The 16,381-nt window shown below is 39.9% G+C and overlaps 1 protein-coding gene across 3 annotated transcripts in view; it reads right to left on the reverse strand.

Annotated features, from left to right (window-relative positions):
• Positions 1 to 16,381, reverse strand: part of LOC146000477 (2',5'-phosphodiesterase 12) — a 39,542-nt gene that overhangs the window by 1,319 nt on the left and 21,842 nt on the right. For all 3 annotated transcript variants that reach the window (XM_083138155.1, XM_083138164.1, XM_083138175.1), the window contains 2 exons: positions 5,040 to 5,160; positions 2,729 to 2,880 (listed from right to left, as the gene is read on the reverse strand). In XM_083138155.1, coding sequence (XP_082994281.1) covers positions 2,729 to 2,880; positions 5,040 to 5,160 — 273 coding nt within the window. The remainder of the gene's footprint in view (positions 1 to 2,728; positions 2,881 to 5,039; positions 5,161 to 16,381) is intronic.

The raw sequence follows: 16,381 nt of genomic DNA on the forward strand, positions 1-16,381 counted from the left end.
GAAATCTACTGGTATAAAGTAAGTGGAGATTTCAATTTTTGTATAATTTCCAGGATAATTAGGCTCCGTGAAAGTGTTGCATGGGATTTTTGCAGACCCTGTGAAAGACTAAAGTGCCTGACAAGTGTAGACTGGAATCAGTAAATAAACTCAAACCAGTGCCTTCTCATACTGATACCATTTGTATCAGCTGAGCCTGTATATCGGTACCAGCTCATCCCTAGTTAAGTACTGAAGATAAGACATGTCAGGAAAAAGAATATAAAATATGTTGAAGCATAAGAAAAATACCACAGGGAACAGATACTACAGAATGTTCATTGCTTATCAAGTATGGAAGAGTTATTTGGTTTCAGCTAGATTGGACCCATCTTACAAGCACCATGTGGCAGCAATTAACACACCAATTCTTCAAAAATACACATGATATTTCAGTTCTGTCTTTTCTTTCACTTATATACTGGATAGGTGCATAAGTTCATAGCATTTTATAACATACGTTAACAGGAATACAATAAATAATTAACACACGTACACAGGTGGTAAGATGAAACATTGTTATTGTAGTCTAACAACACACAGTCACAACAACTCTCACTCAGTCAGTAATGTAGTGGCCTCCATTGTCAATGACCATCTGCCAAAGTTGGGGAGGAGGTCGATGCTTCGCCTGTAGAACTGCTGTGATTTCAGTATATGGCATTAGCCCAGTACACAGAACAAATTGTTTTTGAGTTGAAGAAATCAGTTAGCCACGTTTCAAGAGCAGCTTAATTAGGAAAGACTTCCTACTGCCACACTTGATCCTCGGTTAAACTCGAAGAGCAGAATGTGCCGGAAATGTTCAACTTTGTCCACTTTGACACTCCATCTTGTTTCATCCGCAAAATAGACAAAATGTGCTCAAAATTAGAATACACAGTGTTTTCACTAACACAAAACTACAACTAAGTAATAACAATGGAATAACGGACAAGGAACTCTTGGCAACGCAGTGTTGCCAACCCATAACAAAATGGTACGAACTTATGCAGCACCGACCCAATACATATGAAAGTATTCACTCTTCTCTCCACCCCAAAGGAACCTGTCACACCTCAAACCTCATCTATATCCTCACATGCAACGTATGTGGTGGATTCTACCTGGGACAAACATCCACAGCCCTCAATCTCAGAATCAACACCCACCGCTATCCGCTACTCCACCCAAAAATTTGGGACTTTACTGTTACTATTCATACCAACTACCACAATATTCCCTTCAAGGACTGCTTTCAGATGTCGATCATCCACCAACACTTCAGTACGGAAGAAAGCATACAGGTTTGTCCAGATAGAAACCGAACTTTCAAATTTGCCCACCAATGAAGCAATCTGTGTAGGTCAACTTACTAGCGCCACATAGAAGGACCTGCCATTGAGTGCACTACCATTGAGTGCACTAGTCTAGACTGTTTAGTTTTCATCCTGTGAGCAGTTTAGTGAAGTTGTGTTGCATGACTGCAGTGATTTTCTGATACACAGAAAATGATTATACTCAAAGAGCAACGCAAGTGCATGAAATTTTGTTTCAAATTGCGCAAGACATTTACAGAAACTCTCAAAATGTTGCAAGAAGAGTATGGGGAAAATGTATGAGCCAGATACAATGTTATGAGTGGTTCAAAGCAGACAGAACATCCACTGAAAAGAATGCAAAGCTTGGACGGCCATCAACATCGTGTGATGACGTGCATGTTGAGCAGGCAAGTACATGCTGTGGTGTGGTAAAATCGTCGGTTGACCATCCGTGAAATAGCAGAAGAAGTGGTAATAAGCAAAACGTCGCGTCACACGATTTTGGGGGAAAAACTCAACATGCATAGGGTTACTGCCAAATTTCTTCCACAGTTGCTGACAGATGAACAAAAAGAAACACGTGTTGACATCAGCAAAGATCTTTTGAACCGAGCAAATGAGGACGATGGCAAAATGTCATAACAGGTGATGAGACCTGGGTCTTCGGCTATGACATTAAAACCAAAAAACCAAAGCACAGTCATCAATCACAGTAGTTGGGCAAATCATCGCTGAGACTGAAAAAGGCATGGCTAAGCCGCTACAATGTCAAAGTGATGCTGCTTGTGTTTTTTGATTATCATGGTGTTGTGCATTATGAGTATGCCTCATATGATCACAACATCAACGAATAGTTTTATTTGGAACTTATGCAGCATTTGAGGGATGCTGTTAGGAAAGGCCTGCAGCGTGGGCAAATGGAACATGGATGCTGCACCATGACAATGCTCAAACACATTCGGTGCTCCTAATTCAAGAGTTTCTCGCCAAGCACAACACACGTGTTGTATCCCACCCCATTTTTTCTGATTTGACACATGCAGACTTCTTTTAGTTCCTCAGGTTAAAATTCACACTGATAGAACATCATTTCCAGTCCATAGAGAGATTAAGGAAAATTAACTCCAGGACCTGCAGGCAGGCTATTCCTCAAAATGCATTAGTGGAAGAAGCACTGAAGACCTGTATTAGCAGAGGAGGACACTACTTTGCAGGTGATAAATCCAATTAAGCTGTGTACAAGGTAAATAAATTTATTTTGAAAAAGTTCAGTTTCTTTTTGGATAACTAATTTAGAATAACTTTGTATATATACACAAAATACACAATAATAAAATAACAATGCAAATTTGAATCTGATGCTAGGCAGTACACATAAAGTAACTGACCTGTTTAACCTCAAGACTGTCTGTCTGGTAGAATATATAGTCTAAACAGCCTGCAAATCCAACAGTGAAATTTGTGCATTCAGGTGTCCCACAGGCACTTGCAAGCTGGAATTGATGAGCAAATGACAATCCTTTCACAGCCTCCTCTTTATCTGAAATGAAAGGAAGGAAAAAAAATGTTTTTCAGATTTAGAATATATTCAATTCACACTGATAGAAAAGAATAAATAATAAATAAGTAAAAATCTAACATGCTGGAATGGTCCAGATTTACATTGTTATATCCTAACTTAGAATCAAGGTTTCACTTTTGGATATTCAATAACAGCAGCAATTATTATAACATAAATGGAGTGAATAAATAGGTTCACATATGCCTTGCACCTTCAATTCACTTGCATATGTCAACCAACTTGAAGTGTGTTTTTGTGTGGTTCATAAAACACACATAACTGTAACGTAAGACTTACTTCTAAATATCTAAGATGTGTAACATTTCTTGAAACACATAATTATTGATAGTTAGTTATGACCAAACACATTACAGAAACCTGGCTGTATGGTAACTTGGTGTTAGGGCATCTCTGGAATCATCATAGTACAGTGTGTTTTAAAAGTCATGCAGGAATCTAAAAAGCTATAACTTTAAAGTAATAGGTTTATTACAACAAAATACTGTTTTTATATACAGAGGAATATTTAAGATTTTGTTCTGCCCACACTGCTGAATGACGTGTATGCCAGTGATCACATGATTCCAAGATGGCGTCGATGCAAGAAAAAGCTCAGTTTGTGTTATGGGACCAAGTTAAAATCTTATGTGTTGGTTCGGAGAAGGTTCCAAACAATGTTTGGAAAAACACCTCCACCGGAGACAAGTACCCAGAGATGGTACGAAAAGTTTAAGGCTACGGGAAGCACAGATGATTTGCCACGTAGAGCACCATCAAAACACAATTCTCGAATTCAAACAAAGATTGCAAGAGTGTTTGGGTGTGAATGGTGCCCAGCTGGAGATCTGATGATGAACCAAACCACATCAAACATTAATTTTAAAGTTTCCTCTGTGTAACAAACAATATTTTGTTGTAATAAACCTATTACTTGAAATATTATAGGTTTTTACAATCCTGCTGGACTTTAAAAACACATTGTATATACAACTATCAGTGTGTATATAACAGTTGGGCTGAAAAGTTCGTAGGCTAACATAGTAAAAAATATTTTTTTGACAAAATTCGATTTTATTATTCAATATAGTTGCCTTCGAGGACGACACATCGATTATAGCGGTCATACAATTTGTCGATGCCATTTTTATAGTACGATTTCTCTTTAGCCTCAAAATAGGCCTCAGTTTCGGCGATTACCTCTTCATCAGTGCTAAATTTCTTTCCAGCGAGCATTCTTTTAAGGTCTGCAAACAGGAAAAAGTCACTGGGGGCCAGATCTGGAGAATATGGTGGATGGGGAAGCAATTCGTAGTCTAATTCATATAATTTTGCCATCGTTTTCATTGATTTGTGACACGGTGCATTGTCTTGATGAAACAGCACTTTTTTCTTCTTCAAATGGGGCTGTTTTTTCGTGATTTCATCCTTTAAACGCTCCAACAACGCTATGTAATAATCTCAGCTATCTCGATCAACTTCACTTTACGATCATTTAAAATTATTTTGTGGACTTTTTTGATGTTTTCGTCGGTAACAGCCTCTTTGGGGCGTCCACTGCGTGCATCGTCTTCGATGCTCATTTCGCCTCGTTTAAATTTAGCAAACCACTTCTCAACGGTTGATTTTCCTGGTGCAGAGTCCGAATAATGTTTATCAAGCCAAGCCTTGGCTTCAACAGTATTTTTTTTCGCCAAAAAGCAATGCTTTATTAACACACGAAATTCTTTTTTATCCATTTTTTCACAATAACAAAAGGTGCTTCACTCACAATGCTATATCTCACGAACTAATTATCCGGCAGCTGTGAAATTTATACACGTATCTTTTGAAGGTTAGTACTAAGTAAAAATCACATGGATTTAATTCTAGTAACGCCATCTATGAGTCAGCCTACGAACTTTTCAGCCCAACTGTTACAGCTATCAGTGGAAGTTATGGTGAAGCTCTCAAGATCTTGGTAGCTCAGTTGAATAGGTACTGAAATGGTATGTCTGCAAACCAGGCATAATTTCTGAAAAAGTTACAATTTTCACCAACTTTCATTAAGTTACATTTTATTTTAGCATACAGCGACTTTCTGATCCACTTTTTATGTGGAATTTACAACGAAAAAATGTATCGAAATGCATAATACTTACTGCTACTAAAATCCATATGGCCTTCAGGTATATGCTGCGTTGTCATGAGCTGATATACTCCAAACTCTGGTGTGCTGTTGAAATCTCCACACAAAATCAAAGACAATCTTTTGTTGGGATTCTGAATAACAATAACAAGAAGCAAGGAAGATGTAATTTTCCATTGAAAGAGACCACATGGGAACAAGAATAACAAAAAAACAGATTGGAAAACATTTATTCATACTCAAGGTTATGGCACCCAGTTCTTTGACAGTTTAGCCATCTGTGTCTCAGCAAAGCAGAACATTAAATAATCTTACATGGAAAAGTCAGTAAATAGTTCATAAAGTTTATGATTTCTTATAGTGGCAGTAAATCATTTTGAAAGTTTGGCTAGATATTTCCTGTGTGCGAGCAGATCAGTATCTAAAATGGCAACCATGCTCAAGCAATGTACAATCAAAGAACAATGTACTGGTGTGCCTTTTTGTTGTTGGAAAGAGACTTTCTGCAGAGGGCTTTCATTTTTTAAAAAAATGCCTCCTGTTTACGATGAGAAGCGTATGTAATTGGAAGTGGTGCACAATTGGGTTGATAAATTCACTCATTGATGCTCAAAAGCTACCAATGAAGACTCAGGGTTGCTATGATTTTTTGATTATGAAATTCCCTGACATTTCCAGGTTTTCCAGTTCAAAAATGACATTTTTCCAGACATGTTTATCATCATGATTTTTGCTTTTGAACCTTGTGTTTTTCAATATAATATATAATCTGTTAATTATTATGCATACTCACTTTCACAACTCTCTTTTTTTTTCTTTTATAGGAAATTTCATTCTACACACACGCAAGAACACCTCTAAAATTACAATCTGCATAAAATGTATTGGGTGCTACAATCACGTGCATCTAGCTTTCAGGCTAAGGTAACACCTAACTAACTCTCTAGCCTTCTTAAGCCTGAAGGTTCATGGTTGCAGCAACACAGGCCTTCCATCTGTCCCTATCCTGAGCAAGATCTATACTCTTTTCCATCCCTACCGATTTCCTTTAGGTCCATCTCAACATTGTCCCTCCATCTTCGTCTTGGCTTCCCTACAGGTCTCTTACCATCAGGTTTCCCAATAAGAATCCTGTGAACTCCTCTTTCCTCTCCCATTCGTGCCACATGGCCTGCCCACCTAAGTCTTCTTGATTTAATTATTCTAATAATATCTGGACATGAATACAAATTATGTAGTTCTAAATTATGTAACCTTCTCCACTCACCTGTCTCCTCATCAATTTTAGGTCCAAATATTTTCCTAAGGACCTTATTTCACCATAACAGATCTCCACAATATAAAAACAACAGAAAAAGTTCATAAACCATACACAATTTTTCATTTTCAGACTCCACTAACCACACCATCTCCTCCATACCCATACTTCACCCACTGTCAAAGAAAACCATGCTATCATCCAACAGAAACCAGCACTGAACCTGGACAATGGACAGGCACACCCGACTTGGCACCCTGTCCTCAGAAAGATCCCCGACCTGAAAAAGAAAAGATGTGGTGCACATACTTGACCTCCCCCCCCCCCCCAGCCATGTGGGAAACAGGAACGGCACCATGCCAAGCAGCACAGCCCAGCCCCCCAACCACCAACTGGCAACGCCACCTGACAACAGTGTAACGTGTAGCAGTGTTCACGTTACAAGGATGTATATAAACTTAATATTTTCCTTTGTTTGGTATTTATAATTTTTGGGTGTTAATGGTTAATTACCAAGAAAAGTGGAACCCACCTCGTATATAGAGTATACATCCAGATGTTAAATATAAGTTCAAAGAGTTTGTTTCTTTCTGCCAACAAGCTGAGCTGGAATTTCATTATCGGGGACAACAATGCGAGAAAACAATCGCTATTGTGTAGAAGCCCGGCAGACTCAACTTTATGTAAACGTTGAAACCGGGGAAAAGACGAAAGATTAGTCTGTCTTCCCCACGCTATATCTGTCGTGTCCCTTGGCGGACAATAATTTAACTAATATCATATTAATCCCTGATTCTTTTACTGCAAGACGGTGTAATCAGAATTTAGTTACGATAAGGTAGAAGAAAGTTATGCCCGCGCAAGACAAAACCTGTATTTAAAAAAAAAATGTTTGCTTAACATTTTAACGTTGTAAGTTTTCTTTCTTTTCTTTGTTGTCTTTTCGCGTGGCCGTTGCAGGGAGAGAGGGGAGTTGGAAGAAGCCATACTCCCTAGTCAAATTAAATGCTGAGTGTAACAATTAAAATTATATTGCATATTTAATATTCACAAAAGGGTAAAAATAATAATTTCTGTATGTAGCTAATTATGTTCCTCTTTGATATTTTATTAATATGTATTTTATTGTAATGTAAAATTGAGGTTAAGATAAAAGTTGGTAAATCCTTCACGGCACCGAGAAATCCTATATAAGCAACAAAGCTCGGTGGCCCGTGGCCTTTTGTATTCGAACTCCAGATAAATACGGAACTTGTATTACCGTCTTTTCTTTTCGCACCCGTATTTCTGCGTTTACTTCCACGTCGCTACTAGGAATTAGTTTATTCTGGATTATCGTTAGGACAATTACTTAGCTCTTCTGGTCAGAAGGCTTATGTTCTTTAGGTTCTATGCTCCTGGTCAGGAGATATAATTGAGAGGATTGTGATTGTCGTAGGATACACCAGAATTCGGGATCGGTCGATAGACTGTTAGTAGTCAATGTTTGTGTCCCTGGTCAGGGATCACCTATTCTTATTCTGTGGTCACGGATTAATTTTCAGTTCTCTGGTCAGAGGCTGAAAAGAGAAAAGGAAGTTGGGTACTTAACTGAATATCGACAGAACCTAGTGGGAAAAAGGATTGTCGATTGCTTATAGAATCTTGGTCAAGATCTATAAGTACATTGAGAACCTTTGACCTAGAATTACAAGGGACCTTACATCGAGGATTGAAGCAGCCGGAATAACCCGAACCTTGAGCCGAGGAGACTCAAGCCCCGAAGCGATACTGAGTGTGAAGCCGAGGCTCTATAGACCCATCGAACCAAGTACGATCCAGGGTGGATCCTTACAAGTGGCGCTGCAACGTTTGGGGCTCGAAGTATATATCCGGTGGTTCTTCTGAAATTACGAAACATCGAGATGGCAACAAGAAAGTCTAAACGCAATTCATTGCCGACGATTGTAGAGGAAGACGGAAATTTGCACTTTGATTGTTGCTCCAATCAAGATGAAGATAAGGGGGCATTTCGGTGCATTTCCTGCAGCCAGTGGAAGCATATCGTTTGTGAATTTGAGGCTGAATCCGTGGAAGGGCAAAATTTAGATGCCGTCCGGTGTAAAGGTTGCCAGGGCGATGACGATGAGAATAAGGAACCTGCTATTGAACTTCCTCCGTGGTTGACAGTTTGGTCCGAAATGGAAGAAAAGAAAAGAAGGAAAGAAAAAGCCGCAGAAGAAAGAAAGTGACGTGAAGAGAAAGCAGAAGAGAAAGCAGAAGAAGAAAGGAAACGTCAAATAGAAAAGGCTGCAGAGGTGAAAGCTCGGAAGGCGGAAGAGAAAGCTAAAAAAATCGCTGAAGAGAACAGGTGCAACAGTTCTGGAGTATATTAAGAGAAGAGAAAGCAGAAGAAGAAAGAAAGCGACAAGAAGAGAAAGCCAAAGAAGAAATAAAATGACAAGAAGAGAAAGCAGAAGAAGAAAGAAAGCGACAAGAAGAGAAAGCCGAAGAAGAAATAAAACGACGAGAAGAGAAAGCAGAAGAAGAAAGAAAGTGACAAGAAGAGAAAGCAGAAGAAGAAAGAAAGCGACAAGAAGAGAAAGCCGAAGAAGAAATAAAACGACAAGAAGAAAAAGCAGAAGAAGAAAGAAAGCGACAAGAAGAGAAAGCCGAAGAAGAAATAAAACGACGAGAAGAGAAAGCAGAAGAAAGAAAGCGACAAGAAAAGAAAGCAGAAGAAGAAAGAAAGCGACAAGAGGAGAAAGTCGAAGAAGAAAGAAAGCGACAAGAAGAGAAAGTCGAAGAAGAAAGAAAGCGACAAGAAGAAAAAGCAGAAGAAGAAAGAAAACGACAAGCTGACAGATCTGAAAATGAAGAACGGTGGAAACAGCTGCATGAAACTCTAAGCAAGGAACAGTCCCAAAATAATGAGAAGTGGGAGGTACTCCACACAACGCTTACAGTTGAGCGAGAGCGTGAAATAGAAGGAATTACTCGTTCCATGGACACTCTGGGAGTGAGTGTAACCGAGATTAAGGAACAGATGACTGCTTATCTAGGGAAAAATGAGGAAGTAAGTTCTAAGGTTGCTGAGTGCTTTGAGAGGTTAGAGAATTTTGGTGAAGAACTACGTCAAGGAGAGAGTAAGGTTTCCTCTTTCTGTGAAGAGATAAATACTAGTATTTCCAGCTTCCGTGAAGAAGTAACCCACAATATAACCAGCGTTCGTGATGAAGTGGATAACATTGCAAAGAATAACACTTGTGTGGCCACCGAGTTACGTCAGCTGAAATTAAACGTGGAACAAAACATAAGCTCCCTGAGAGGCAGGCTTCAAGGACTTCACATAGATCCATCTCAGCAGGAAACCGCTGTTAAGTCTCCTTATGGCTTTGATAACCATCAGTCAGCTGGAGAGACGTCAGATTACGTTGAGTGTGAGGGTGCACGCGGATCTCCGAGTAAGAGAAAGATCTCGAGGAAGAATAATGTTAGGCCCACAGTGGAAGATCTAATTGTTCGAGGTATGGAAGAAAGAATTAATCACAGTAAAGTTGTGACCTCCATTGGAAACTCTGATGCTGGTAGGTTTGGGAAAGCCTCGAAGACAGAAAAAAATCGGAAGAGACCTTCTTGTGATTCCTCTTCCGAGGACGAAAGACCACTGACAAGGATTCGTCGGAAGAGGCGGAAACCCAGAAAGAACTCAACTCCATCTTCAGATTCGGAATTAGATAAAAAAATCGGAGGACGATATGTCAAATTACCTCGAATATCTGACTTAAATCAACTCCCTAAGTTCAGTGGTAACATTGAAGCTCAAAGTGCACAGAAGTATTTGAAGGAACTAAATGTTAACTTTGAGCTTATGCAAGTTCCAGAGAAATATCGTCTCCAGTTACTATCCAGATTGTTTACCGGACAAGCCGAGCATTGGTTCCAGGCCCATTACGAAGAGTTTAGGGACTACAATGGATTTTGTAAAAAGTTTACTGCTACATTTGCTTCAGAGGAAGCAAAACAAAGACAATTGGACGTCTTGAGAAATAGAAAGTACACTAAAGGCTCCAATCAAACCATGGAAGAGTATGCGTGGGGAATTTATGCTGGGTTTAAGAATCTTTCTCCAGTACTCATAGAAAGTGAGGTCTTGAATTTGATAATTAAACAGATGTCTTATAAAGTCAGACAACTTTGCCTCGATAACCCACCAAAGACAATGGAAGAGTTAGCGGCATTCCTGAAGAGATATGAAGTGAATGAGGAGGCCGAAAGCTGGAGAGCAGATTGGTTCAAGAGAAATGAAGCTGGGAACAGTAATAATGGAAGGTTTAGAAATCAACAACCCATGCAGAGAAATACAGCAGTGAGACAAGTCGTCCGAGAAACCCACGGACCTGCGGGAAGAAATATTAACAACAACGTCCGTAACCGAGAGGAACCAAGGACAGGTAATAATGGTTACCGTCAAACTAGGGAGTTTAGAGGAAGGACGTGGTATAGAAGTCGTCCTAATAGACAAGAACCAAGATCTGATCCCGAGACGAGAGCACCAGAAGGAGGTTACGTCGAGAGAAGAAGAAACTCAGCATCTCCTCCTCGAAGAAGAGTCTACAATTCTCCTAACCGGCAATTCGTGACTTCAGGATCTCAGACATATGAATCAGAGTTACCGAGGACCTTTGAGCAACAACAAGCTGTTGATCAGACTCGTCAGTTCTATTGGAGCGCTCCAGTGGTTCCCTCTAACCAAGATTTAAATGGGAATCTTGCTTAAGTTCCGTTCCGCTTGGGCAAGGAAGTAGTAAGGAACGAATAATATCCAATGGCGAAACTTTTAACAGGGCTTACGAAATCCATTACAGCTACTCCTTAACCAAAGTAGAAGAGAAAGCTGTGGAGGAAGGGATTAAGAGGTCTGTTGAATTAACTACTTTCCATAGTACGCCCAAAGTTAAAGCTCAAGTTGCAGACATTCCTGTCGTTTGCTTACTCGACACTGGGAGCGAGGCTTCGTTGTTAAATTTCGACATTTGGATGGAACTACTTGAGAAGTACAGGGGAATGAAACTACAGAAGGATCCAGAAATTCGAATAGTTGGAGTAACCGGTTCGAATCGGATAAGGATTTGTGGGAGAAGGAATATTAGCATTAAATTTAAAGACCAAGAATTGAACACTGAAGTATTTGTGATAAAGAAGTTAGGTGTTGATGTTTTACTGGGCATGCCGTTTCTTAAGCCCTATGGAGCCAATATATGTTTGTTGGAGAACGAGTTGACACTGCAAAGTAGCTGCACCCCGCTCACTGTTAATATAGATTACGACGGAGGCAAGGAAGCCAGAGTAAACGTCGCTGTGTTGGATAAGTGGAGTGCCAGTGAAGATAAAATTTGGGAAAAGGTTGAGGAAAGTCAGTTCTTGTCCAAGAGTGAACAGGATAGTTTGTTCCATTTGCTTATGAAATATCACCATGTATTTTCAGAAAGACCTGGCTGTGCTAGAGACGTTCAGTGTGAGATATGGTTGAAGGATTTAGAGCCAGTGTTTAGGAAGCCTTATCCGATCCCTGTTGCCAAGCGTGAAGCTTTAGAAAAGGAACTAAATCTATGGAAGGAATGGGGAGTCATTCAACCTTCGAATTCTGCCTATTTGAATCCTTTAATTGTAGTGGATAAACCTCAAGGACAAATACGCCCGTGCATTGATTTTCGCCAGCTCAACAACAAAATGATAGTTCCAAGAAGTTCCGTCGAACCCATCCATGAGTCTTTGCAACGTTTCCGAGGATCCAGGTACTTTTCCAGCTTGGATCTCGCGTCTGGCTACCTTCAGGTAAAAATACACCCTAGCCACAGAAAATACACCGCTTTTTCTTATCGAGGTCGCTTATATGAATTTACTCGGATGCCTTTTGGACTTTCGAATGCGGTCAGCACTTTTGTCTCAGTCATGCACAAATATTTTGGTCCAGAGAGTGAGGAGTATCTGACCGTGTATCTGGATGATTTACTTGTTCACTCCAAGACGCTCCTAGAGCATTTACAGCATTTACAATTGGTCATAGAACGATTGAGAGAATGTGGAATGACCATTAAATTAAGGAAATGTGAATTTGTCAAAAAGGAGATTCGCTTTTTAGGGCATATAGTATCAGGAGAGGAAGTAAAACCTGACCCCGCTGGCAATGAAGCCATTTTGAGATTTCCTCGACCGACTTGTAGGAAGGACCTCCGGAAGTTCTTAGGTCTTGCTAATTGGAGAAGAAAATTTTACCCTGGATTAGCACAGGATGTAGAACCCTTAAGTCACCTCCTAAGGAAGGATGTTAAGTGGAGCTGGGGTGAAGAGGAAGAACAGGCGTTCCAGAAAATTAAGATTACGTTAGTTACTACTGGTGCATTGTCTCAGCCAGACTTTAATTTAAGCTTTTGTCTACAGTGCGACGCCTCTGCTAAAGGGCTAGGCTGCATATTGTTCCAAGAACCAGAGGGTGGCGAGAAAATTGTAAATGTTATCCAATATGCAAGTCGAAAACTGAGGAACAATGAGAGACATTATTCCATCCATGAACTGGAGTGTCTGAGTATCATTTTTGGTGTGGAGAAATTTTCAGTTTACCTAAAAGGCCAAACATTTAAAATATACTCAGACCACAAGGGACTCGTCTGGTTAAAAAACTCTCAGGATCTTAATAGCAGGTTAACTAGATGGGCTTTGAAACTACAGGCTTACCAATTCCAGATTATTTACGTCAGAGGAAAGGATAATGAGATAGCTGACACTCTTTCCCGGTATCCTGTGTCCGATTCACCAGAAGGAGATATTCCGAAGACACTTTTTAAGGTGAACTATATTTGGCAAGAACGGGAAGAAACTGAGGAACTGGAGAAGTGGATTGAAGCTCAGAGGGAGGACTTGTTTTGTCAAAGCATCTTGAGCATCTTGGAAGCTCCAGAAGAGACTGATACCATTACTCAAGGTAGAACTAGGAAGAATTATTGTCTACATGGAGGTTTATTGTTCAGAAGAGTTCAGGGTGAATCCATTATTTGGAAGCTTTGTGTGCCGGCAATATTTGTTTCCCAGATACTTAGAGAAAATCACGATAACCTAGGACACTTTGGCATTACAAAAACCAAAGCTAAAATAAAATATAGATATTTTTGGCCCAAACTATCCGGAGATGTTATTCGGTATGTTAAGGACTGTGAGATGTGTGCCAAGACAAAAATGGATAAGATAGGAATCCTGAGAGAGAAGCTTCACATTTCACCCAAGGATCCTCATGAGATGCTGTCTATTGATATTATAGGCCAGCTACCAACTTCCCATGGGTTCTCCTACATTTTTACCGCCGTTGACATTGGCACGAAATTCGTTTCGGCCTATCCTCTGAGGAGAGCTACATCTCAGGAGATCGTGAACTTATTGGAGAAGACGTATTTTGCTCACTACCCTAGAGTAAAAGTCATCCTCTCAGACCGAGGTACCCAGTTCACTTCGACAACCTGGAGCGACTATATGAGAAGGAAGGGCATTACTCATGTCTGCACTACAGCCTATCATCCCAGCAGTAATGTGGTAGAGAGAATTAACCAAGAAGTCGTCCGTCTTTTGCGGCTGTTTTGCTACAGAGAGCATACTCGTTGGGCCACCTTCATCAATGATGTGGTTTGGTTATTGAACAATTCCGTCTCCTCTGTTATGGGATATGCTCCTTCTGAACTTTTCTTCAATAGAACCATCCCGGAGGAACCTCATGAAAGGTTTTATTGGCCTGTACCACAGGATGAGAAGACGACTTGGGCCTTTAAATTATATCAAGCTCAAGGGAGAGAAAAAGCCCAACAGAAGAAGAGAAAAGTGAAGAATCAAGGACAAGCATTGATCTTGAAGGAAGGAGATCTGGTTCTAGTAAAGAACCGTAAGCTGAGCTCCAGTCGTCGCCAAACCATCTCCAAACTCTTCGAGGTGTACGTCGATCCATACATCGCTACCCAGATGAGGGACAACTCCGCACTTCTCCTGCAGCCGTCTACAAAGGAGCCTGTAGATCGGGTTAACTACCAGAACCTAAAGAAGTTCACCTGCTCCCAGGAACGACGGAGAGAAATCCTCGGAGAAAGCCAGATTTCTTGTGACTAGTGTGGAACGTCAAGAGTTGTCAGTGAATTGTTTATGAACATTAAGTGAAGTTTTGAAAATTTTCACAATTTTTCTGTGAAAGAGAAAATTGTTCAAATTTTCTCGTAGGAAGCGGGGCAATTGTAACGTGTAGCAGTGTTCACGTTACAAGGATGTATATAAACTTAATATTTTCCTTTGTTTGGTATTTATAATTTTTGGGTGTTAATGGTTAATTACCAAGAAAAGTGGAACCCACCTCGTATATAGAGTATACATCCAGATGTTAAATATAAGTTCAAAGAGTTTGTTTCTTTCTGCCAACAAGCTGAGCTGGAATTTCATTATCGGGGACAACAATGCGAGAAAACAATCGCTATTGTGTAGAAGCCCGGCAGACTCAACTTTATGTAAACGTTGAAACCGGGGAAAAGACGAAAGATTAGTCTGTCTTCCCCACGCTATATCTGTCGTGTCCCTTGGCGGACAATAATTTAACTAATATCATATTAATCCCTGATTCTTTTACTGCAAGACGGTGTAATCAGAATTTAGTTACGATAAGGTAGAAGAAAGTTATGCCCGCGCAAGACAAAACCTGTATTTAAAAAAAAATGTTTGCTTAACATTTTAACGTTGTAAGTTTTCTTTCTTTTCTTTGTTGTCTTTTCGCGTGGCCGTTGCAGGGAGAGAGGGGAGTTGGAAGAAGCCATACTCCCTAGTCAAATTAAATGCTGAGTGTAACAATTAAAATTATATTGCATATTTAATATTCACAAAAGGGTAAAAATAATAATTTCTGTATGTAGCTAATTATGTTCCTCTTTGATATTTTATTAATATGTATTTTATTGTAATGTAAAATTGAGGTTAAGATAAAAGTTGGTAAATCCTTCACGGCACCGAGAAATCCTATATAAGCAACAAAGCTCGGTGGCCCGTGGCCTTTTGTATTCGAACTCCAGATAAATACAGAACTTGTATTACCGTCTTTTCTTTTCGCACCCGTATTTCTGCGTTTACTTCCACGTCGCTACTAGGAATTAGTTTATTCTGGATTATCGTTAGGACAATTACTTAGCTCTTCTGGTCAGAAGGCTTATGTTCTTTAGGTTCTATGCTCCTGGTCAGGAGATATAATTGAGAGGATTGTGATTGTCGTAGGATACACCAGAATTCGGGATCGGTCGATAGACTGTTAGTAGTCAATGTTTGTGTCCCTGGTCAGGGATCACCTTTTCTTATTCTGTGGTCACGGATTAATTTTCAGTTCTCTGGTCAGAGGCTGAAAAGAGAAAAGGAAGTTGGGTACTTAACTGAATATCGACAGAACCTAGTGGGAAAAAGGATTGTCGATTGCTTATAGAATCTTGGTCAAGATCTATAAGTACATTGAGAACCTTTGACCTAGAATTACAAGGGACCTTACATCGAGGATTGAAGCAGCCGGAATAACCCGAACCTTGAGCCGAGGAGACTCAAGCCCCGAAGCGATACTGAGTGTGAAGCCGAGGCTCTATAGACCCATCGAACCAAGTACGATCCAGGGTGGATCCTTACAACAGGAAGCAGACGATGCAAACCAGGATGCGTGTGCCAGCGCTGCTGAATGGGAGAAATCGCAACTACCGCCGCCCGGGAACAAACAATGAAGTGACGCGGTACCATCTCTGCTTCAAATGCTGTACCCTTTTGTGAATATAGGCAGTGGATCTTTGAAATTAATAGGATTTAACCATTAAATTGTGCAATGCGGAAGTGCACAATTTTCTAAATTTCACGTAAGTAAGATTTATAGTGTCGTAGAATATGCTGCTTTTTTGCTTACATTTATAAGTACACAGCATCTGGAGAAATTTTTGTTGCACATAGGAATTCTATAGGAAATGCCAACAAGACTAAGATCTATAACATAATAGACGATAATCTCATCTTCACCAACCTTTCAGTTAATTATGATCATATTGTCAATGTACTTTAGTTATCAA

The sequence above is a fragment of the Lepisma saccharinum genome, chromosome 1, assembly GCF_977018435.1.
Source record: "Lepisma saccharinum chromosome 1, izLepSacc3.1, whole genome shotgun sequence".
Taxonomy (NCBI): domain Eukaryota; kingdom Metazoa; phylum Arthropoda; class Insecta; order Zygentoma; family Lepismatidae; genus Lepisma; species Lepisma saccharinum.